The following is a 25,856-nucleotide window of genomic DNA, read 5'->3' on the forward strand; positions in this document are numbered from 1 at the left end:
TATATTCATTCATTCATTCATTCATTAGTATTTATTGAGCGCTTACTCTGTGCAGAGCACTGTACTAAGCGCTTGGGAAGTACAAGTTGGCAACATATAGAGACGGTCCCTACCCAACAACGGGTTCACAGTCTTTATTATTTTTATGGTTGTAATTTCTGGTCCTTTGAGTCATTAGGGCAGTCAACAAATCCAATCGAGACCCCTGAGGCATTAGAGACCCCTTCGACAAATCCCTGGGTACTTTAAAATCTGAAACTCAATCAGTTGGATCACTCTCTCATCTTATTCAGTCCTCAATACAAACACTGAAAATCCCAATATTTCCTAACCGACAAATTGGGATCATGGCTGTTCTTTCCTTTGAAAGTGCAGGTGTTTCAGCAGCAGCAGGAGAGAGAGGTGGATTGCAGCAGATAGACAAGGTAGGACAGGGAAAATGGAAACTAGAAAGAGAGACAAGCAGTGTGGCCTAGATGTCAGAAGGACCTGGGTTCTAATCCCGGCTCACCACTTGTCTGATGTGTGACTTTAGGCAAGTCATTTCACTTCTCCTTGTCTCATTTAGCTCATCTGAAAAATGGGGATTAAGACGTGTGGGATAGGGACTATGTCCAACCTGATTAGCTTATATCTACCTCAGAGTTTCATTCAATCATATTTATTGAGGACTTACTGTGTGCAGAGCACTGTGCTAAGTGCTTGTAAAGTACAATACAGCAATGAAGAGAGATAATCCCTGCCCACAACGGGCTCACAGACAGGTTCACAGACTAGAGAAGTGCTTGTCACATAGTAAGTACTTAACATATAATGTAAGAAAAAAAAGAGAGCATCTAAAAAGGGCAGGAGAAACGGGAGTACCAGCTCAGCCGATCCTAAGACAAGCCAGAAGAAGCCTGAAGGAAGTACAGGACAGTAGTCCTCTATTATGTCTACCCTACCCAAAAACTGCAAGCTTACTGTGGGCAGGGAATGTGAATTCCAATTCTATTGCATTCTCCCAGGAGCTTACTACAGTGGTCTGCACATACTAAGCACTCAATGAATACCACTGATTAGAATTCAAACCCATGATCCTGAGATTAAGCATCTCATGCTCCACCGATACAGTTGGCCCGACAGCAACAATAAAAATAACTGTAGTATTAGATATAGGTTAAGACCTGCGCAAAGCACTGGGGTAGATACAGTATAATCAGGCTGGCCACAGTCCTGCCCTGTGTGAGACTCACAATCTAAGGGGGAGGGAGAACAGGTATATTAATCCTATTTTTACAGATGAGGAAACCAAAGCACCATTAAGTGACTTGCCTAGGGTCACATGACAGCCGAGTGGTAACTGAAAAAGGCGAGAAAGAAACAGCGAAAGGAAAAGAGAAAGGGTACATGATTAGCCTGAAAAAGCATCCAGCGACACGGCGATGCTTCAAGAAGGAGGAAGTGTGGCAGAGAAAACCAGCTGGAAGGGAAGGCGGGGGGAAGGGAGAGAGAGAGAGAGAGAAAAAAAGAGTTCTCCTAGTCACATAAGAATCAATGCTAATCAATGGAGATGGCAAAAATAATGTATCTTAGTCATAAAGCCTTTCCCACTTGGAACATTGGCATTAAGAGTAATTATGAAGTACAGAAAAAGAAATTGGCCTCTCTGACAATCACCTCACAATATTCAAAATGATTAAGTGATGGGTAGAGGAGTTAAATCTTGACAATAAAGATCTGGAAGGCTATCTTTCCTAAAACATTGATGTTCATTACGGTACACCAGCTTGGCCCTGCTCCTCTCTGGGACACGCACGTGTTTGTAGACACACAGACACGCACTTGTGAATGGGCAGGGAGCTGGGGGTCAGTGTAGAGGGGGGTTTCTTTAACAGGTCATCATCCAATTGACTCTCCACCGAGGTTCAAAGCAAAAATTTCCTTAATTTTTGTATCCGTAATTTATTTATTTATATTAATGTCTGTCTCCGCCTCTAGACTGGAAACTTATTGTGGGCAAGGAATGGGTCTACCAACTCTGTTATACTGTACTCTTCCAAGTGCTTAGTACAATCGGCACTTAATAAATACAACCGACTGACTGACTAATTACACCCAGTGGAACCACTGGGGACTCTGAAAGAATCCTTTCTTTTTTTGTTGTTTTTGTTTTGGGTATTTGTTAAGCTTTTACTATGTGCCAGGCACTCTTCTAAGCGCTGGGGTAGATACAGCGCTTAGAACAGTGCTTCGCACATAGTAAGCGCTTAGCAAATACCATTATTATTATTACAAGCTAATCAGGTCAGGCACAGTACACGTTCCATATGGGGCTCCCTGTCTTCACCCCCATTTTACGATAAGCTTCCTACCGCTCCCACAGATTCCTCATCGGGATGAGGTCCAGCAGAGAGTAGCAGATAATCAATCAGTCAGTGGTATTTACTGAGCGCTTACTGTGTGCGCAGCACTGTAGTAAGCACTTGGGAGAGTACAACAGAGTTGGTAGACATGCACTTAGCTCTGTGACCTTTGGGCATTCTCCCCACAGCATTAATGTATATATCTACAAATTATATTACAAATGATTTATTCATTCAATTGTATTTATTGAGCACTTATGGTGTGCAAAGCACTGTGCACCCCTCTGCCCATCCACCAAGCTAGCTCTCTTCCTCCCTTCAAGGCCCTGCTGAGAGCTCACCTCCTCCAGGAGGCCTTCCCAGACTGAGCCCCTTCCTTCCTTTCCCCCTCGTTCCCCTCTCCATCCTCCCATCTTACCTCCTTCCCTTCCCCACAGCACCTGTATATATGTATATATGTTTGTACATATTTATTACTCTATTTATTTATTTATTTATTTTATTTGTACCTATCTATTCTATTTATTTGATTTTGTTAGTATGTTTGGTTTTGTTCTCTGTCTCCCCCTTTTAGACTGTGAGCCCACTGTTGGGTAGGGACTGTCTCTATATGTTGCCAATTTGTACTTCCCAAGCACTTAGTACAGTGCTCTGCACATAGTAAGCGCTCAATAAATATGATTGATGATGATGATGATGATTAGGAGAGTACAATATAACACTTATATTAATGTCTTTCTCCCCCTCTAGACTGTGAGCCCGCTGTTGGGTAGGGACTGTCTCTATGTGTTGCCAACTTGTACTTCCCAAGTGCTTAGTACAGTGCTCTGCACACAGTAAGCACTCAATAAATACGATTGATTGATTGATTGATAAGCTCGTTGTGGGCAGGGAACGCGTCTACCAACTCTTTGGTACCGTACTCTCCCAAGCACTTGGTACAGTGTTCTGCACACACGAAACGCTTGCTAAATACCACTGATGATCACGATGCTCCCTGCCCGCAAGGAATTTAAATCTAGATGGACAGCACCTTGAATTTGCAGGGTGTTTTCAATTCTCTAAAGCACCTTCATATCACTTATTTAATAATGATGGCATTTACTAAGCATTTACTAGGTGTCAATCGCTGTATTGGGGTTACAAGATAATCAGATCTTGACATCCTCAGTCTAAGAGGGAAGGAGAAGATGTATTTTATCTCCATTTTACAGACGAGGAAACGGAGGAACAGAAAAGTTAAGTGACCTGTCGATGTTCACACAGCAGGCAGATGGCAGAGTCAGGATTAGAACCCAGGTCCTCTGAATCCAAGGCCTTTCCTCCCTCTATCAGTGAGAGTCTCTGCTCTCACCAGATCCAGAAGACCTTAGCTCACTGTGGGCAGAGAATATGTCTGTTTACTGTACTCTCCCAAGTGTTTAGTACAGCGTTCTGCACACAGCATTATCTGGTTTTGAGCAGGCTGAGAACTAGAGCACCAATCTGTCATAAAGCAGGATTTTGCAGGAATTCAGCCCCTGTCAGAGAACCGCGGGGGTAAGATGTGATCCCAAATCCTTGAGAGGCAGGTACCTCTCTCATCTTTCTTCCCCTGTATCCGACTTTCACTCCTTTAAAAATAATTATGGTGTTATTCGAAGCAGAGAAGCCGCGTGGCTCAGTGGAAAGAGCACGAGCTTTGGAGTCAGAGGTCGTGGGTTCAAATCCCTGCTCCGCCAATTGTCAGCTCTGTGACTTTGGGCAAAGTCACTTAACTTCTCTGTGCCTTCGTTCCCTCATCTGTAAAATGGGGGTTAAGACTGTGAGCCCCACGTGGGACAACCTGATCACCTTGCAACCTCCCCAGCGCTTAGAACACTGCTTTGCACATAGCAAGCACTTAATAAATGCCATTATTATTATTATTATTATTAAGACTGTGAGTCTCCCGTGGGACAACCTGATCACCTTGTAAGCTCCCCAGCGCTTAGAACAGTGCTTTGCACATAGTAAGCACTTAATAAATGCCACCATTATTATTATAAGTGCTTATATTATGTGTCAAGCACTGGGCTAAGCACTGGGCTATGTACAAGGACAATCAGATCAGATTCAGTATGAACCAATTAGCTTGTACTACCCCAGGATTAGCCATAATTTGAAAAAAATTAATCAGTAAGCAGGAATAATAATAACAATAACAACTCTGGTATCTGTTGAGCACTTACTATGTGCCAGGCATTGTACTAAGCGCTGGGGTGGATACAAGCAAATCAGGTTGGACACAGTCCCTGTCCCACGTGGGGCTCACAGACTCAATCCCCACTTTACAGATGAGGTAACTGAGGCAAAGAGAAGTGAAGTGACTTGCCCAAGGTCACACCGCAGACAAGTGGCAGATCTGGGATTCGAACCCTTGACCTTCTGACCTCCAGGATGGTGCTCTATTCACTACTCCATGCTGAAGTACTTGTACATATTTACTATTCTATTTATTTTGTTAATGATGTGCATCTAGCTTTACTTCTGTTTATTCTGATGACTTGACACCTGTCCATGTGTTTTGTTTTGTTGTCCGTCTCCCCCTTCTAGACTGGGAGCCCGTTGTTGGGTAGGGACCGTCTCTGTTGCCAACTGGTACTTCCCAAGCGCTTAGTACAGTGCTCTGCACACAGTAAGCGCTCAATAAATACGATTGAATGAATGAATGAATGAAGTACTGAGGAACTAGAGGCACGGAGTGGTTACCTGACCTGCTGAAGGTCACGCCGAGGAGCACTAGCAGAGCTGGGAATACAGCCCAGGTCTCCTGATTCCCAGGCCTTTCTTCATTCCACTAGGCTACACTGCCTCTCTCCATCCCACTTACTGCTCTCCTCAGGACCTTTTTCAAGTCCTCCACATTCCTTTACTTTCAAAAAACAGACCTCAAAATGCCAAACTCCGGCTCTGACGTGAGGATGTGGAAACGAGGAGAAACTAGCCCTAAATTGGTAGGGATTTCAGAGAAAACACTGAAGTGTTTGTAAACCCACAAGCTGAACCCCGGCGTTTCAATCTGCCAAGCTAGCTCTCTTCCTCCCTTCAAAGCCCTACTGGGAGCTCACCTCTTCCAGGAGGCCTTCCCACACTGAGCCCCCTCCTCCCCCTCCCCATCCCCCCAGCCTTACCTCCTTCCCCTCCCCACAGCAAATATGTTTGTACATATTTATTACTCTATTTATTTTACCTGTACATATTTATTCTATTTATTTTATTTTGTTAATACGTTTTGTTTTGTTGGCTGTCTCCCCCTTCTAGACTGTGAGCCCGCTGTTGGGTAGGGACTGTCTCTATATGTTGCCAACTTGTACTTCCCAAGTGCTTAGTACGGTGCTCTGCACACAGTAATCGCTCAATAAATATGATTGAATGAATGAATGAAATAATGACTCGATTCATGCAGAGGTATAATAATAATAATCATAACAATTGCAGTATTTATTAGTGCTTACTATGTGCCAGGCACTGCACTAAGCACTGAGGTAGATACAAGATAATCAGGGCCTTTCCAAGTGCATGTACAGTGCTCTGCACACAGTAAGTGCTCAATAAATATAATAATAATAATAATAATGGCATTTATTAAGCACTTTCTATGTGCAAAGCACTGTTTTAAGCACTGGGGGGGATACAAGGCGATCAGGTTGTCCCATGTGGGGCTCACAATCTTAATCCCCATTTTACAGATGAGGTAACTGAGGCCCAGAGAAGTGAAGTGACTTGCCCAAAGTCACACAGCTGACAAGTGGTGGAGCCGGGATTTGAACCCATGACCTCTGACTCCAAAGCCCAGGCTCTTTCCACTGAGCCCCGCTGCTTCTCTAAATATGACTGAATGGGTGAATTTGGGCTCACCATCTAAGCAGGAAGGGAATGGGTTTTGAATTCCCATTTTGGTGATGAGGGAACTGAGGTACAGAGAAGTTGACTGGTTTGCCCAAGGTCACACAGCAGGCCCATGGCACAGTTGAGGTTAAAACCCAGGTCTTTTGCTCTTTCCTACTCAGACTGTGAGTCCCACATGGGACCTGATTAGCTTGCCTCTACCCCAGTGCTTTGTACAGTGCCTGGCACATAAGTGCTTAACAAATACCGTGGTAATTAAATTTAGACCCTGAAACGGGGAAAGTGTACCCGCTTGCCTTCTTTCGCTCCTTCCTTCAGGTAGCAATAGCTCCAAGAACATCCCAGTGCCTCTCTCTTCAGAGGCGAGATGTCGGTGTCCCCATAACAGAATAGCTACAGGCTGGAAGGACATTCTGGGTACTGACAAGAAAAGGAGCAACAGAGCAAACATATCTTGTGGCATCCGGGCACAGGACACTTACCAATTAAGTCAATCAATCAATCGTATTTATTGAGTGCTTACTGTGTGCAGAGCACCGGACTAAGCATTTGGGAAAGGACAATAGAACAATACAACAGATATATTCCCTGCCCATACCTCGAGCGGGTGGTTCTTCTCCCTCAGGTGCCTCTCGCTCACTGCCAGATGGCAAATTCTGTGTAATGCCAAGCTCGCTGGCTACAGGGCCCATCTCCCGCCACCCAGCTGAGCCATTGGCCTGTTGTGCCACAGGTCTGACAGTATCAAATGACGGGAACAGCCGTTCCACGCCTACTGGTTTCTTAGACCCCCTCGGGGCTCTGTAACCTCTTTTCCGTTCCCCACAGGGCCTGCCTGGGCTCCAGGAACACGCAGAAAATCCCGAACTGGCCGCAGAACGTCAAGCCAGCGGGAAACCGGACCCACCGACTACCCGAACTCAGGCTAAAAAACAGCCGCTACCATTTGAAGGACTCCTTTTCTCAGCTCCCCTCCAGCTCTTAAACTCTTCGACGACCCCCAGGTCCTCTTCCTCACTCAGATTCTTCCGTCGTCATCACCACGAAAATAGTATTTGTCAAGCGTTTATTACGTACCAAGCGCCGTACTAAAGGCTGGGGTAGATACAAGATAAACTGGTCTGAGCCACTCCCTGTCCCACACGGGACTCAAGGAAAAGAGAACTGGCACTGAATGCCCATTCTACAGAAGGGGAAACTGAGGCCCAGAGAAGTTAAATGACTTCCTAAGGTGACACAAGCAAGTATCAGGGCTGGGATGGAAAAACAGGTTTCCTATCTCACAGACCCTTGCTCTTTCCACTACACCACTCTGCTTCTTGAGCATATATTTGCAGTCGGGCGCTTTCCCCTCTCTATAAGCTCATCTAGTGTCTGCCTCTCCCGCTAGACTGTAAGTGCCTTGAGGGTGGGAATCATGTCTCATTACCCTATTGCACATTCCCAAATACTTATGACAATGACCTAAACACAATAAGAGTTCAATAAATAATACTGATTGAGTGAATACACCTGGTAAGTGCTTAGGGATTGTTTATTCATTCAATCTTATTTATTGAGCGCTTACTACGTGCAGAGCACTGTACTAAGGACTTGGGAGAGTACAACACAACGATAAACAGATTCATTCCCTGCCCACAACGAGCTTATAGTCTAGAAATGATCTTACAGTCTAGAGACGGGCTTACGTGTTAACGCTGCGCCATTCAAAAAAGGAGGAAGTGGAGCGTCTTACACCGCAAGTTCCTTGTGGGCGGGGAATGTGCCTGCCAACTCTGTTGTACTGCATTCTCCCAAGTGCTTACTACAGTGTTCTGCATATAGTAAGTGTTCAATACGCACTACTGAATGGCTGAGAGGAGCTAGTGATATTTTCCATTAAAGGGAGAAGTCCATCACCGATGGTGACTCGGATAATGAAACCTATCCACCCCTCCCTTAGGTCCCTCTCAGTAGAAGCCCATGAGCATCATCTAACAGTGATGCCAGAGGGTAGTCTCCCCAGCCCCTGGGTACCACACCCCACTTACACAGATGCTTGTGCGCCCCAAGTGCAGGCCATTATCCCCCAACCTCACGCGGTGGTCCTGCACCTCCTTGTGCAGCTTTTCTCTTCTTAGTCCTCATTTCCTCTTCTCCCACTCCCTTCTGAGTCATCCTTGCACTTGGATTTGTACCCTTTACTCACCCCTCCCTCAGTCCCCCAGCCCTTGTGTACGTAGCCGCAATTTATTTATTTATATTGATGCTTGTCTCCCCCTCTAGACTGTAAGCTCGATGTGGGCAGGGGAAGGGGGGGGGTCTACCAATTCTGTTTTATCCTACTATTAATACTAATTATGGTATTTATTAAGCGCTCGGCTCAGTGGAAAGAGCACGGGCTTTGGAGTCCGAGATCACGGGTTCAAATCCCAGCTCCGGCACTTGTCAGCTGTGTGACTTTGGACAAGTCACTTGACTTCTCTGTGCCTCAGTTACCTCATCTGTAAAGTGGGGATTAAGACTATGAGCCCCACGTGGGACAACCTGATCACTTGTAATAGAGAAGCAGAGTGGCTCAGTGGAAAGAGCACGGGTTTTGGAGTCAGAGGTCAGGGGTTCAAATCCCGGCTCTGCCAACTGTCAGCTGTGTGACTTTGGGCAAGTCACTTCACTTTTCTGTGCCTCAGTTCCCTCATCTGTAAAATGGTGATTAAGACTGTGAGCCCCACATGGGACAACCTGATCACCTTGTATCCCCCCAGCGCTTAGAACAGTGCTTTACACATAGTAAGCGCTTAACAAATACCATCATTATTATTATTATTGTAACCTCCCCAGCACTTAGAACAGTGCTTTGCACATAGTAAGTGCTTAATAAATGCCATTATTATTATTATTATTACTACCAGACACTGTTCTAAGCGCTGGAGTGGTTCCAAGCACATCAGATTGGACCCAGGCCCTGTCCCACGTGGAACTCACCATCTTAATCCCCATTTTACAGATGAGGTAACAGGTACAGAGAAATGAAGTGATTTGCCCAAGGTCATGCAGAAGACAAGTGGCGGAGCAGGACTAGAAGGACGTCCTTCTGAATTTCAGACCGTGGAATGGTGATGAGCTGCTGTACCCTACGCTAGGTCAAGCAGTTTAAACCCCTCACTTTGATAAGGACTTTGAGAGGAGGAACTGCGCCTTCTCCTGCTCTTGGACGCTCCAAAAGTGGTTAATGTAGTGCTCCGCTCAATAAATATGATTGACTTTGTACATTCTTAAAGGGCAAGGGCAGTAGGCTCTCCCTTGCTTTATACAGTGCTCAGCGGCATCATCAAGTATTTGTCGAAGGCCTACAGGACACGTACCACATTGAGGCAGGGTGGCCTAGTGGATAGAGCCCAGGCCCGGGAGTCAGAAGGACCTCGACTCTGCCACTTGTCTGCTGGGTCACCCCGGGCAAGTCACTTCTCTTCTCTGTGCCTCAGTTACCTCATCTGTACCATGGAGATGAAGACGATGAGCCCCATGTGGGACAGGGACTGTGTCCAACCTAATTAGAGTGCCTCTGCCTCAGCACTTAGAACAGTGTCTGGTACATCATAAGCACTTAACAAATATGAAAAAAATAGTCTCTTGGCCATGAGCAAGCTTAAGAGATATTTTTGAGGGTCAAGACAACCAACTCAAAGGGAAATAAGTGACTCAGTAAAAGTTATCCCAGGGTGCCGAGGCTGTTTCGTTTCGTTGTGGTTTTTTTATATATATACAAGTGGCCAGAAATGACTTCAGCTGAAGTATCCGGTTAACTGAGAAGAAAGAATACTTTTACAACCAAATTAGCCGGATCATTTGCTAGTGTCAACCCAGCCCAAGGCAATTACACCCGATTTCAGAGACAGCTCTTGGGTTCATCACTATCTTAGCAGGCTGGGGACAAGCAGAGAATTTACAGCCAAGGAAAACAAATTTATTTTAGGTCTCAGTTTTACTCCTATAGTAGACGAGGGAAAGTAGTTTAAAATTAGAAACCCAAAACAGAAAACCCCTGCATTCCCAGCAGATAGATCTCAGCACCCCATTTCCATCTGTTTTCTCGCTTCTAATCAGTGATGCAATGCCAACTTGGGGCTTGTTAAAAATGCTTCTCTCTCTCTGCAGAGGTGGGGAGGCTCTTTAGGCTCAAGAGAGACCATCTGATTTGAGTCCCTTCGCTCTTGATGCCCTGCCCCTTATCCTTGTTTCCAAGAGACCAAATGTTTCGACATCCCTTGACAAATTTTTCAGAAGTTTCTCCTATGCTTTCATTTTTGCTTGCACCGTCCCAACCCCCATCCTGTTCCTCCCTGCAGTGGCCAGCCCGAGGAAACATCCTAAGAATTAAAGATAATTTTTATGGTACTTGTTAAATGCTTAGTGCCAAGCACTATACTGTGCTCTGGGGTAGATACAAGCTAATCAAATTGGATACAGTCCCTGACCCACATAGGGGCTCACAATCTTAACCCCCATTTTTAGAGATGAGGTCACTGAGGCATAGAGAAGTGAAGTGATGTGCCCAAGGTCACACAGTAGAGCTGGAATTAAAACCCAGGTCCTTCTGACTCCCAAGCCCATGCTTTTTCCACTAAACATTTTATTTGGTTCATCTCCACTTTCCTGAACACCACAAAGAATTACCAGGTTACCACTGCTTCACTTTCACAGCTGAAATCACAGAGCTTTTTTTCCCTTTTGCAATAGATGCCAATGCATCATTGGGTTTATTAAGAAAGTCCAAATGCCCCTGCCCCTACTACAATTTAGAAATGAAGCCAACAGGACCAGGTTAAGTTATGTCAGCCAAGTGGCATCTGGTTCCAGTCCACTCAATGGTTTAGAAATCAAACAGTGGTATTTATTGAGCATTCATTGTGTGCAGGGCACTGTACTAATCACTTGGGAAAGTACAGTATAACAGAATCAGTAGTCACGTTCCCTGCCCACAGCGGGCTTACGGTCTAGGAGTCAGGTCAGTGCCCACATCAATCGATTGTATTTACTGAGCGCTTACTGCGTGCAGGGCACTGTACTAAGCGCTTGGGAGAATACAATGCAAAAGGGCTGGTAGACATGATCCCTGCCCAAAAGGAGCTTGTGATTTGAGCAGAGTGTTTACCAGTAGGCACTTCACAGCATCTCCCCACATTGAAATCCTATTCCTGATGAGCTTTAAAAAAATGTCAGATAACTTACTGACTCCACTTATGCATCAATGAGCAAGTCTGCCTGAATCACCTGTGAATCAGATCTGACTAGGTTCAGTCTCTGAAGTGAACCTCTGCTACTCTGCCCCATTAGTGGCTCAAGCAGATAAACTGTGGTTAGGGATATGCCTGAAAATCTAAAGAGGTTAAGTTGCTGGGTGGGGAAGCCCTCCTCTAAAACGCTACTTGGATGGATCGTAATGAGCCAAGCCACGGCTCGCATAGCGATATCTGCTGAGAGGGGGCTCTGAAGTGAGGAAGGCAGGCCGCCTGAGCCCCTCCAGGCCTAGAGAGAGGACTCTGCAGATGGAACAGCGCAGAATCTTCCGGGATCTAACTTCTTTCCCAGCACAGTCGCATTCCCCAGTGAAAAAGGAAAGCTGCAGCCCAGACTGACTGATTTGCCCAAAGCCAGAGTGAGGTTCCCACATTCCCGATCCTTAGCTTAGACAACCAAGCCCCACAGCCGCCTTTCCAGAAAACATGAAATGTACAGCACCCAGAGAGGGGCTTCGGGGGTGCTATTTCAATATGCTCAGGAATCCCTTAGAAGGAGGCTTTTCTTTTTATCCCACAGCAAAACACATCTGTCGGTTTACAGTAGCGATCTGGGCTGCCGGGGATGTGATCGTGTAGGTTTCTCATGAAAAGGAAATGGCATTCCTCCCTCGTCAGTTCGGACTCGTTACAGGTTGCTGGCATGAGTACATGGCAAAAGGAGCATTTACCTAAATTGTGAACTCGCGCGCTCTCTCTCCACACACAAGCACTCTTTCTCTACACACACATAAACACACACACACCCCAGAGGCCCTGTGGCCAGCACCAGACACTTCCCCAAACCCCGAAAGAAAGCTGGGTACTCAGTCTTCAGGCTTTCCAGCTGCCACCCAGGACACAAGCCTTTGGGTTCCTAACCATCAGCCCTGATCGCAGAAAGAGCTCCTCTGTGTAATCTGCACAATTTCCCCCCAAACTTACAGCCATAAATGCATTTGAACAGAGAATGACTGCTGAAGATGGGATACTCCAGGAGGGGCTTTAAACGGTCACTTCACCGGTTCAGCTATTTGGGCCTAGTCTTCTCCATTGGCTGGAAGTTCTGTTCACACCATCTCGGGTAACACATCACATTATTCTTCCTTATAAAAACAAATAAACTCAAATGAGCATTTGGAGGCAATTCATCGGCCTGAATACTCTTGTCTCCCCCCGTGACTGAATGGGAATGAGCCTCTATTCCCATCCTCCCCTCGCCTCCCCCGGCTAAAGATCTTCCCCCGCTCTCCATCATCCCTCGGTCCGACCGGTTTCTCCATCTCACGGTCTTTCCGGGTCCTTCCGCTTCATCCAAAAGGATCCTCGGTTTGCCGTCCACACTTAGTCACCGGTGGTACAGCACTGCAGTAACCCGCTCTCCAGTCGTTCGGTCAGCCGACCCACCCAGTATATACATTTGGAATTTCCCATCCTACAAGACAGCTACACTTTCGGGGTGAGGGGGCGTGAAGAAACGGGGGATCTCGGCACCCCCTCAAACCGGTACCTCAGATATTAACCTGATCCTTGAGGGGAGAAAGCCGGACGCATCCGTTCCCAGCCAACAAAGGACCCTCGATCTGTGCAGAAAAGGTTCCCGAGTTTCAAAACCACCCATTAAAACTCTGGAATATGTGGTGTTCTGGGACGTGAAATATGTCACCGGGAGAGAGGGGCTTCCAGCCATCACCGCTCCTCTAGACTCACAAGAGAGCTAACTTCAAGTAGGAGGTGTTCGGGCTGAATTAGTTCCTGCACTCTGACACAAAAGGTTTCAGCCCTCCTTCCTCTGAACTAACCGGGCAGTCAGATCGCTCTCTAGCATGTGGGGCGGCAATGGGGGCCAGGGCTCAGAGTTAGTGAAAGTGGCCAGGCGGAACGGAAGAGGCCTCATCCCAACTGTTCTTCCAGGGATGTCACATCATGGGGTACATACGTCTGCATTGACGTACACACTCCTTAAGTTATAATCTGCTTATTTTTTCAGTTAGCCATAGGACCTTACAGGATGGGGTCTTCTTGACTGGGTAAACGGCAGGTCTGTGCACCTATAAGCAGGTGTCTCTGGCTCTCCCCACTCCCCTTCCCCAAATAATTCTCCCTTGCAAGGTTTCTGGGTATCCTCTGAAGAAAGAGAGTCTGCAAGGCGATCATCCCCACTAGCAAAAGCAGGAGGACAGGAAATAATCTGGGATGGGTCCCAACGGGGCGATCACTAAAATGACACTAGCTTTTAGGGGGCTCCAGTGGATTGTGTTTTATCGAGGTTTTGGGTTTTTTTTTTTAAAGCAAGGCTGTTGGCCTAACCCTGAGGGCTGGGGGAGAATCGCCAGGAGGGCACACCTGATCCATCCCATAGAGAGAACACACACGCTGCCACTGTGCAACTCTGGTTTGGACTTACCCCGGCCCCGTGCATCTGATTTTTCTTATTGATTTTCCTGCACAAAGGATGGACAGCTCCACAACCTCAGTCTGATTCCTGGGCCAGGAGGCAGCTCACAAACTTCCCTTCCCGCAAGCTCAAAATTACCACCGAGAATTATATAATGCATGGGGTTTGGGGGTTTGTTTGGGGTTTTTTTTTCCCCCCTTCTCGGTGGTCCAGGCTCTCTGGTGCTTCCCTGGAAAATGTTCCCCCGAAGGAAGGGGTTCATTTTGGACCGGGAAAGCCTGAACCACTTGAGCCCCTGCTAATTTCTCTCCCTCTCCTCCCCTCCTCCTTGGCAAGAAATTATGTAATGGAGGATTATTTCAGGTGACTATAAACTGTACACAGCCCATCTCCCGGCGGCTGCATCCCACACCCGATGCCCCATTTCGGCTCCATGTTCCCCGTTAGGCTTTGCAGCAAATAACGAGGAGGGGAAGGGGGGGGAAGCAGCTGGCGAGGAGGACAATCACGGTGGTATTTCTCCAGCGCTTACTCTGTGCCAAGCGCTGATACTTACCGCCTCCGAGCCCTCGAATCCATGCAGGTGCAAATCGTCGTACATGGAGGTCTGATCATCCGAGATTCCCCTCCCTCAAGGCAAAAATATATATATATTTGTATATATATATATTCAATAAATAGAGAATTAAAAAGAAAACCGCTGCTGAATCCAGGCGTGGGTGGTGGGAGGGTGGGTGGGAGAGGTTTTTGGACGGTTTGGAGTCCAGATGATGCGCCGACCCCCTAAATCACATCCCCGAGGGCGACGGTTACCCCTGGCGACGGAGAGGCCCGGGCATCTTCCCCCGTGCCCTTTCCCCCCGAATCCGGCGCAGAAAAAAAAAAAAAACTGCCCCCTCCGGCCGGAGACTGATGACGCGGCGGGCGGCGCGACCTCTGATTGGCTCGTCTCCCGCGCGTTCTCTTTGCTCATTGGCTGGCGCCCGCCGGGGGCCTGCCGAGCCTCCGCGTTTGCGGGGAGATCCCGCAACTACATCCCCCGCCCCGCTATTCATTCATTCATTCATTCATTCATTCATTCATTCATTCATTCATTCATTCATTCATTCATTCGTTCATTCATTCATTCGTTCATTCATTCATTTATTCGTTCCCAAACTGAGCCCTCTCCTACCTCTCCTCCTTCCCTTCCCCACAGCCCCTGTATATATGCTTGTACAGCTTTATTACTCTATTTTATTTGTACATATTTATTTCATTTATTTTATCATCATCAATCATATTTATTGAGCGCTTACTGTGTGCAGAGCACTGTACTAAGCGGTGGGGAAGTACAAGTTGACAACATATAGAGACAGTCCCTACCCAACAGTGGGCTCACAGTCTGGAAGGGGGAGACGGAGAACAAAACAAAACATATGAACAAAATAAAATAAATAGAATAAATATGTACAAATAAAATAGAGTAATAAATCCGTACAAACTATATATATACAGGTGCTTTGGGGAGGGGAAGGGGGTAAGGCGGGGGAATGGGGAGGCAGAGGAGGGGGAGAGGGGGCTCAGTCTGGGAAGGCCTCCTGGAGGAGGTGAGCTCTCAGTAGGGCCTCACAGCTCTTTTGGGCAGGGAAAGTGTCTACCAACTGTCTTGTACTGTACTTTCCCAACCGCTTAGTACAGTATACATAGTAAGCACTCAATAAATACGATTGAGTACTCAGGTAGGAATTAGTCCTGGCCCCTCAACTTGTACATATTTGTACATATTTATTACTCTATTTATTTTACTTGTACAGATTTATTCTATTTATTTTATTTTGTTAATATGTTTTGCTTTGCTGTCTGTCTCCCCCTTCTAGACTGTGAGCCCGCTGTTGGGTAGGGACCGTCTCTAGATGTTGCCAACTTGGACTTCCCAAGCGCTTAGTACAGTGCTCTGCACACAGTAAGCGCTCAATAAATACAATTGAATGAATGAATGAATGAATAAACTTCAAGGCACTCACAATCTATGCAAAGCACTGCACTGAATGCTTAAGTATGCAATCAATCAATCAATCGTATTTATTGAGCGCTTACTGTGTGCAAGGCAGTGTACTAAGCGCTTGGGAAGTACAAGTTGGCAACATATAGAGACGGTCCCTACCCAACAGTGGGCTCACAGTCTAAAAGTATGCAGTAGAGGTGACAGGATGAAATCCCTGCTCTCAGTGAATTTATAATCCAACATATTTACAGTCCAAGTCTTCTGGGGTCAGGTAGCCTCTGAGGACTCTTGGGTAAGGAAGGTTGATGATCAATCTCCCTGCCCAGGATTTAAGAGCTGGCAAGTCAGAAGGACCTGGGTTCTAATCCCGGCTCCACCACTTATCTGCTGTGTGACCTTGGGCAAGTCGCTTCACTTCTCTGTCCTTCAGTTACCTCATCTGTAAAATGGGGATTAAGACTGTGAGCCCCATGTGGGACAATGGACTGTATCCATCCCACTTACCTTGTATCTACACCAGTGCTTACTGGAAAGAGCACCGGCTTGGGAGTCGGAGGTTATGGGTTCTAATCCCGGCCCTGCCACTTCCCAGCTGTGTGACTTTGGGCAAGTCACTTAACTTCTCTGTGTCTCAGTTACCTCATCTGTAAAATGGGGATGAAGACTGTGAGCCCTATGTGGGACAACCTGATAACCTTGTATCTACCCCAGTGTTTAGAACAGTGCTTGGCACATAGTAAGTCCTTAACAAATACCATCATCATCATACAGTAAGCGCTTAAGAAATACCACACACAAAGAAAGAGAAATCTCTGTGGACAGAAAAAGACATCAGATAATCTGGCACAAGAGAAGATAGGGCCATCACCCATGGGTTTGGAAGAACTTGTGGAAGCACGAATGAAGGGAATTCTTAAACAGGTCTGTGAAAGAAACACTGTTCATTCATTCATTCAATTGTATTTATTGTGCGCTTACTGTGTGCAGAGCACTGTACTAAGTGCTTGGGAAGTACAAGTCGGCAACATATAGAGACAGTCCCTACACAACAACGGGCTCACATAATACATAATCAGACGTTTATAGGTTTTAATGTCTGTTTCCCCTTCTAGATTGTAATATCCTTAATGGCAGGGATCACCTAGTAACTCTATTGCATTGTATTCTCCCAAGCGCTTAGTATAATGCTCCATCACAGTAAGCACTCAAAAATACCATTGATGGACTGATTGATTAATTGATTGGATTAAGGAAGTTTCTTGGTTTCCTGGAGACCCCCGCTCCCCCCTTGCTCCTTTCCCCTTTTGAACATAATTCATCTTGAAAATTGGTTTGAGGCTTGGGAAAGGAAATTATCTGTAAATTTTCTTTAAAGCTACATTTTGGGAAGAAACCTTTTTCTGATGGCTCTTCCTTGCGTGCAGTTAGTGTGTCTACCAACTCTATTCTACTGTACTCTCCTAAGTGCTTATAGTGTAGTGCTCTGCACACAGTAAGTGCTCAATAAATACGACTGATTGAGTACTGCTCCTCATACCAGATAACCAATAACAATAACACTGTGGAAACATTACTACTGATGTAGAACCTGAATGGGTTGGAATTTCCATTTAAATTTCAACACTGAAACGAATTTGAGGAGAACTTCCTATTTAAACTTTTGCATTTTTCTATTGAAATGATCCCCCGGAAGGAAAGACAAAAATGTACAGCAAAGTATAGTAGGATTCCATCCAAAGAAACTTAAACATCTGTGGAATCTCTCCTGTTTTCCAATCCATTTGGAAAGAAACAGAATATTATAATACTATTCCCTGTTTCACTTCTTGTTTCAAATAATGTGTTGAAATCTATCCATAGGGTTAGTGTATTGGCCTCATGGAAAGAGGAAACAGTGGAAAGAGCTCAGGATTGAGAAATTGAGAGACCTGGGTTTTAGTTCCAGCTCCACCACTTGTCTCATTTATGACCTTTGGCAAATCAATCAATCAATCAATCAATCGTATTTATTGAGCACTTACTGTGTGCAGAGCACTGTACTAAGCGCTTGAGAAGTACAAGATGGAAATCATCTAACTTTTCTGTACCTCTGTTTTCTCAACTGTAACCTGTTCTTTTCCCTTAGATTGTGAACCCCATTTGGGACAGGGACTGTGTCCGATCTCATTGTCCTGCAGCTGCCCCAGTGTTTAGTACAATGCTTGACACATAATACACACTTACCAAATACCACTATTATTATTGTTAATAACAATAAACCGTATTGACTGAGTGATTGATTTAGAAGTTCTGAGCAAATAGTAAAAGGCCCCAATTTCACCCAGAATGTACAGGGAAAGTTATACACCCATGGCTAGGATTTTGTCCTAGAAAATGAAGATTCTTAGACTCAGGTAGTGAGGAATGCAATGTTTTCTTGTTAGAGCGTCAACTCCTTGTGGGCAGGAAATGTATCTTGAGTTTCTGTTGTACGTCATCAAGCTCTTAGTTCAGTGCATTGCACCAAGCAGGCAATCTACAGTGATCATTTCTACTTAATACTCAGATTCTCCCAAATTTATCCAAACACTTCTTGAACCCTCTAGACTGTAAACTCACTGTGAGCAGGGAATGTGTCTGCCACTCTGTTATTTTATACTCTCCCAAGCGCTTCAAGTGCTCTTCACACAGTCAATGCTCAATAAATATAATTGGCTGATTGATTGAGCCTATTGATGTCTTCTGCTGGCCCATCTGCCTTTGCAAATAACTGCTGGCCTTTCCTTAACATTCATCCCCTTTGGACATCCTGGCGACAACTTACCCAAATGAATAGGATGAAGTGGGTTCAGAGGGTTAGAACCAGTGAGTAAGCTTCCTAAACTGGCACAACGGTCTGAGGAAAGAATGGAAAATCACTTAGACATGTGTGTCTATTTCCCCAAGCCTCATGTCTGCTTCATTCCATCCTTGCCTCTCATTCCAAAATGGCGAGGCTAATTTACTCCCTAGATCTTGTCTCTCCCTTTCGCCTTTCCACCTGGTTTCCCACCCATCTCACTTCTTCTCCTCGAAGGTTTCTCCAAAAGTGGTTCAACTTTCTCCTAAAGCCCCAATCAATCAATCAGTAGTATTTATTAAGCACTTTAAAAGTGTAATAATTAATAATCATGGTATTTGTTAAGCGCTTACTATTCATTCATTCAATTGTATTTATTGGACGCTTACTGTGTGCAGAGCACTGTACTAAGCGCTTGGGAAGTACAAGTTGGCAACATATAGAGATGGTCCCTACCCAACAGTGGGCTTACAGTCTAGAAAATATGCCAAGCACTGTCCTACGTGCTTGGGTGGAAATAAGCAAATTGGGTTGGACACAGTCCCTGTCCCATGTGGGGCTCACTGTCTCAATCCCCATTTTAAAAGATGAGATAACTGAGGCACAGAGAAGTGAAGTGATTTGCCCAAGGTCACACAGCAGAAAAGTGGCAGAGTTAAGATTAGAACCCATGGCCTTCTGACTCCCAAGCCAGTGCTCTATGTGTGTTTGGCACATAATAAGTGCCTAACAAATACCATAATTACTATTATTACTATTACACCATTTGCAGGGACTAGTTTACTACGTGCAGAGCACTGTACTAAGCACTTGCAACATGACGTAGTGCATAGAACACATGCCTGAGAGTCAGAAGGTCATAGGTTCTAATCCCGGATTCACCGCTTGTCTGCTGTGTGACCTTGGGCAAATCACTTCACTTTCTCTGTGCCTCAGTCATCTGAACTGTAAAATGGGGATTGAAAGTGAGAGCCCCACAGGGGAGAGGGACTGTGTCCATCCCGATTTGCTTGTATCCACCCAAGCGCCTAGGACAGTGCCCAGCATATTGTAAGCGCTTAACAAATAAGTCCCTGAAGTCCCCCATGGCTGGCTGAGATCAGATACCGGAATCCTTAAGGAGTGTTGGCTACACTTCCCAGATCGGGGGTGGGGGTGGAAGGGGTGGGGAGGGAGGCTTTAATCATTGCACCAACTCGATTAAGTGCAACAACAATCTGGGACACTTTCTCCCAGTGTGCGATCTCAAAGTCGCAGGTTCACACTTTGGCCCTAAACTGACTGTCAGCAGGTTGGCATTTCTCCCTCCCACTTTGCAAATTTTCTAAATTTGATGCCCTCGACAATGCTGGGTACGTATAGGCTGTGATAACCTGGGCCCAGAGAAAGTGAATCAGCCTATGACAGGGTGACCCCCATCACAATGAATTTCCACACTCCCCAACGCTTCCGTTTTCAAGCCGTTTTCAAGCCGCTGACATTCCTTCACCTTCTCACCCAGGAGTTTCTGCTTCTTCTCATAATTAGGTCAGCCTGTGATATAAGCCTGGGAGAGGGCTGAGCGGAGCGTAGAAGAAGAGGAAGAGACAAAAGATGCCTTCCCCTTGGCATCGCCATTTATACTGGGGCTTGAAACTCTGTCTGGCAAGATGCAATGCTAGGAAACCCATTTAAAAATGTGGGGTCCATTCCCAGAATACAGAATTTAGCCTTCAGAAGGGGATTGAATGGCTTCAAATGATTTTTTTTCTCTCTCTCTCTCTCTTTTTTTTTTTTTTTTTTTTTTAGTCCTATGGATCTCATCAAGGAGGCAGGGAGCAATTTTCTCTTTTCTTTCTTTTTCTCACATCCATTGTTATTCCAGCAAAAAGAATTACAGCCTCAAACTGAGCCCCTAGGATAAAATGAATAAATCCCAATCAATGAGAAATTTCGCAGGAAGTCGATGGGAGATACCAGAAGCCCCACCTCTAGACTGCAAGCTCCTCTCTCTAAAGCATAAGCTTCCCGTAGGCAGGGAACATGTCTATCAACTCTGTAATACTGTATTTCCCCAAGCGTTCTGCAAACAGTAAGCACCCAATAAATACCACTGGTTCATTCTTTGATTGCCTGTGGACTGCGGCTTAACGTTACTTCCCCAGGCTCAGTAAGTCCTGGTATTTGTTAAGCGCTTACTATGTGCAGAGCACTGTTCTAAGCGTTGGGGGGGATACAAGGTGATCAAGTTGTCCCACGTGGGGCTCACAGTCTTCATCCCCATTTTACAGATGAGGTAACTGAGGCTCAGAGAAGTTAAGTGACTTGCCCAAGGTCACACAGCAGGCATGTGGCAGAGTCAGCTCAAGGAGCGGACTGAGGCTGAGTATGGAAATGGATGGTGAAACTGTGGAATTCATTCATTCATTCAATCGTATTTATTGAGCACTTACTGTGTGCAGTATTTACCCATAATGTCTCAGGTCTCTGAATGTCAAGTACCTAACGAATGCTTTAAGAAAATCTGCAAGACCCTCAGCATACATTCAGTAATAACAATAATGATGGCATTTGTTAAGCGCTTACTATGTGCCAAGCACTGTTCAAAGCACTGGCGGGGGATACAAGGTAATCAGGTTGTCCCACGTGGGCCTCACAGTCTTCATCCCATTTTACAGATGAGGGAACTGAGGCACTGAGAAGTGAAGTGACTTGCCCAATGTCACATAGCTGACAAGTAGTGGAGCCGGGATTAGAACCCATGACCTCTGACTCCCAAGTCTGTGCTCTTTCCAGTGAGCCACGCTGCTTCCCTGCCAGGGAATTCCTCTAGGAGTATCAATGAACCAAATTCTCCTTCTGCCTCAGCTCCTCCCTCATAAGATACTTCAGGAAGTTGCCTCAACTCTTAGCAGATGCCAGGCCATTACGAGGACATAACCCTAACTAACTTAATAGAGAGGCATTCTGACCCAGGGCAAATTGGTCTCAACTCCTATAGACTGTAATAATAATACTAATAATAATAATAATGGCATTTATTAAGCGCTTACTATGTGCAAAGCACTGTTCTAAGCGCTGGGGGGGGATACAAGGTGATCAGATGGTCCCACATGGTGCTCACAGTCTTAATCCCCATTTTACAGATGAGGTAACTGAGGCCCAGGGAAGTGAAGCGACTTGCCCAAAGTCACACAGCTGACAAGTGGTGAAGCAGGGATTTGAACCCATGACCTCTGACTCCAAAGCCCGGGCTCTTTCCACTGAGCCACACTGCTTCTCAATGCATATATGTATATGTTTGTACATGTTTATTACTCTATTTACTTATTTTACTTGTACCTATCTATTCTATTTATTTTATTTTGTTAATATGTTTGGTTTAGTTCTCTGTCTCCCCCTTCTAGACTGTGAGCCCACTGTTCGGTAGGGACTGTCTCTATATGTTGCCAACTTGTACTTCCCAAGTGCTTAGTACAGTGCTCTGCACACAGTAAGCGCTCAATAAATACGATTGATTGATTGATTGATTGACTGTAAGTTCATTATGGGCAGGGAACGTCCACACAACCACCAAACTAGCTCTCTTCCTCCCTTCAAAGGCCTACTGAGAGCTCATCTCCTCCAGGAGGGCTCACCAGACTGAACCCCCCCACCTTTTTCCTCTCCTCCTCCTCTTCCCCTCCCCATCGCCCTCCCCTCCCTCTGCCCTACTCTCTTCCCCTCCCCACAGCACGTCTGTATATTTGTACATATTTATTACTCTATTTTATTAATGATGTGTATATAACTATAATTCTATTTATTCTGATGGTGTTGACATCTGTCTACTTGTTTCCTTCTGTTGTCTGTCTCCCCCTTCTAGACTGTGAGCCCGTTGTTGGGTAGGGACCGTCTCTATAGGTTCCTGATTTGTACTTCCCAAGCACTTAGTACAACGCTCTGCACATAGTCAGTGCTCAATAAATACGATTGATCGATTGAAGTGAGGGTCCACCCTATTCCTCAGATTCCTTTCAGGAAGCCCTTGAAAAATCAGACTCTACCAATGAGGGGCTTTCCCAAATGGAGAAGGATAATGAACCGTGCAGTTCTGCAAACGGCAGCTACCGAGTGGCTACTATGTGCAGAGCACTGTTCAAAATGCTTGGGAGAATACAACACAACAGAGTTGGTAGAAACGTTCCCTGCCCACTAGGATTTTATAGTTACTTGCTTCCTGACTACACCATATAAGTGCCCAGTGATAGAGTACGCTCTGGGTCAAAATGGACTTTTCTACCCAAAAATCCACTTGGAAATTTTCTTTAGAACAGCACATATAATAATAATAATAATTAGAATGGCATTTGTTAAGTGCTTACTATGTGCAGAGCACCGTTCTAAGCGCTGGGGGGGATACAAGGTGATCAAGTTGTCCCACGTGGGGCTCACAGTCTTAATTCCCATTTTACAGATGAGGGAACTGAGGCACGGAAAGCAGATTCTGTCTTGCCATACTCTACATCAGGTCTGACTGCTTGCCTCTGCACACAGTAAGCGCTCAATAAATACGATTGATTGATTGCCCACCTCTGGGATCACTGTCCTAAGTGAAGGGGGCTATTATTTGAGGTGATAATAATAATGATGGTATTTGTTAAGCGCTTACTATGTGCCGAGCACTCTTCTAAGCGCTGGGGTAGGTATAATGAAATCGGGTTGCCCCACGTGGGGCTCACAGACTTAATCCCCATTTTACAGATGAGGTCACTGAGGCACAGAGAAGTTAAGTGAGTTGCCCAAAGTCACACAGCTGACAAGTGGAGGAGGAGGGATTAGACCCCACGACCTCTGACTCCCAAGCCCGGGCTCTTTCCACTAAGCCACGCTGCTTCTCATAGGCCTATGGAGAGATTATGTACAAGGATGTGGGTGGAGAGGGAATGAGGAAAGGTTGTAAAGATGGAAAAGATGGACCGAAGGATTAGCTCCAAAGAGATGATGGGGGAGAGACTATAAATGAGAGGGAATCCCTAGGCTGAGGAAGGAATGAGAATTTTGAAGAAAGATACAGACATTTGTCCTGTATATATGTTTGTATATATTTATTACTCTATTTATTTATCTTACTTGTACATATCTATTCTATTTATTTTATTTTGTTAGTATGTTTGGTTTTGTTCTCTGTCTCCCCCTTCTAGACTGTGAGCCCGCTGTTGGGTAGGGACTGTCTCTATGTGTTGCCAACTTGCACTCCCCAAGTGCTTAGTACAGTGCTCTGCACACAGTAAGCGCTCAATAAATACAATTGATTGATTGATTGATTGTCCTGGGGGGTGGAAATTGACACCTCATTTGATAGGGTCCACCTCATTTCCCAGACTGAGCCCCTCCTTCCTCTCCCCCTCCTCCCCCTTCCCATTCCCCCCACCTTACCTCCTTTCCCTCCCCACAGCACCTGTATATATATATATATATATATATGTTTGTACATATTTATTACCCTATTTATTTATTTTATTTGTACATATTTATTCTACTTATTTTTTGTTAATATGTTTTGTCTTGTTCTCTGTCTCCCCCTTCTAGACTGTGAGCCCGCTGTTGGGTAGGGACCGACTCTATATGTTGCCAACTTGTACTTCCCAAGCGCTTAGTACAGTGCTCTGCACATAGAAAGCGCTCAATACGATTGAATGAATGAATTAATAGGAGGGATTGAAAGTGTGCGTAGAATGAATTACGTTAGCCCGCGTGTGGGACATGGACTGTATGCAATCTGATTTGTTTGCATCCACCCAGCTCTTAGCACAGTGTCTGGCACACGGTAATCACTTAAATACAAGAATTATTATTATTGTTACTATCGTTACTCTTTATGGCATTTATTAAGTGCTTACTGTGTGCTCAGCACCGCGATTGACAAGACAACCACGTCAACACGGGCTCGGTGCTTGGCACCCTGGAAGTGCTTAGTAAATGCCACGAATAAAAATAATCAGCCGTCGAGCTAATTATTCACCGCTTATTATTCACTGCCAAAGCAAGTTGGTCGGCCTTCCCCCAACCAACCGTTAGCAAGGGTACCCCAACCCCGACACTGGAGTACATACTGCACGCAAAACACCGTGCTACTTGGGGAACTACAGGTGAAAGTATCGACCCTGCCCTCGAGGAGTTTACCATCTAGTGAGATTCGAGTACCGTTCTAACAGGATGCGGGCATAAGGGGTCCAGGTGTCGTGTTGCTGCCTGATGGGAGGGATGAGAGAAGGAACCAGATGGTAGCGAGGGATGCCACATGCAAGAGCAAACGGGTCAACTGGTCAATAATATGACACCCGAACCCGCCGCCAAACTGCTGGGGCTTGGGCATGGCTCGGCTATCTCTGCACTGATAATAACAATAATAATAATAATAATGATAGCATTTGTTAAGCACTTACTATGTGCCACACACTGTTCTAAGCGCTGGGGGGATACAAGGTGATCAGGTTGTCCCACGTGGGGCTCACAGTCTTAATCCCCATTTTACAGACGAGGTAACTGAGGCTCAGAGAAGTTAAGAAGTCTAGACCGTGAGCCCACTGTTGGGTAGGGACCGTCTCTATATGTTGCCAATTTGTACTTCCCAAGCGCTGAGTACAGTGTTCTGCACACAGTAAGCGCTCAATAAATACGATTGATTGATTGACTGATTACGCAACTTGCCCAATGTCACCCAGCAGACACGTGGCGGAGCCGGAATTCGAACCCATGACCTCTGACTCCAAAGCCCGGGCTCTTTCCACTGAGCCACGCTGCTTCTCTGACCAGTAGTGACCATCCCGGTCTGACTGGACAATAGGGATGGATGGGGGCGGGGAGAAGGGGGCGGGAGGAGATATTCTCCACCAACCCAGACATCCCATAGTCAAACCCAACAACGGGCTCACAGTCTAGAAAGGGGAGATAGACAACAAAATAAAACTAGTAGACAGGTATCAATACCATCAGAATAAATACAGTTATGGCTATATACACATCATTAATAAAATAAATATAGTAAATGTGTACAAATAAAATAAATAGAGTCCAGGTGGGAAGGGAGAGGATTGCACACCCTTTTCCTGCCCCTGCTGAAAGTGAAGCGGGGGCTGTGGGAGGAACCCAAGAATGAGCTTTAGAAGGAGATGCCCGTTTTGATGAACTCCCCTAATGGGTAAGCATCGAGGCCTAG

General features: G+C 45.7%; 1 protein-coding gene across 3 annotated transcripts in view; it reads right to left on the reverse strand.

Annotated features, from left to right (window-relative positions):
* Positions 1-25,856, reverse strand: part of CACNB4 (calcium voltage-gated channel auxiliary subunit beta 4) — a 143,969-nt gene that overhangs the window by 59,634 nt on the left and 58,479 nt on the right. The window contains exon 1 of one of the 3 annotated variants that reach the window (XM_038751659.1): positions 14,428-14,487. The exons of the other annotated variants lie outside the window; for them this stretch is intronic. Within the exon in view, the coding sequence (XP_038607587.1) occupies positions 14,428-14,472 (45 nt within the window). The 5' untranslated portion in view covers positions 14,473-14,487. Of the gene's footprint in view, positions 1-14,427; positions 14,488-25,856 lie in introns of those variants that run through there. 3 annotated transcript variants of the gene reach the window in all.

The sequence above is a fragment of the Tachyglossus aculeatus genome, chromosome 9, assembly GCF_015852505.1.
Source record: "Tachyglossus aculeatus isolate mTacAcu1 chromosome 9, mTacAcu1.pri, whole genome shotgun sequence".
Taxonomy (NCBI): domain Eukaryota; kingdom Metazoa; phylum Chordata; class Mammalia; order Monotremata; family Tachyglossidae; genus Tachyglossus; species Tachyglossus aculeatus.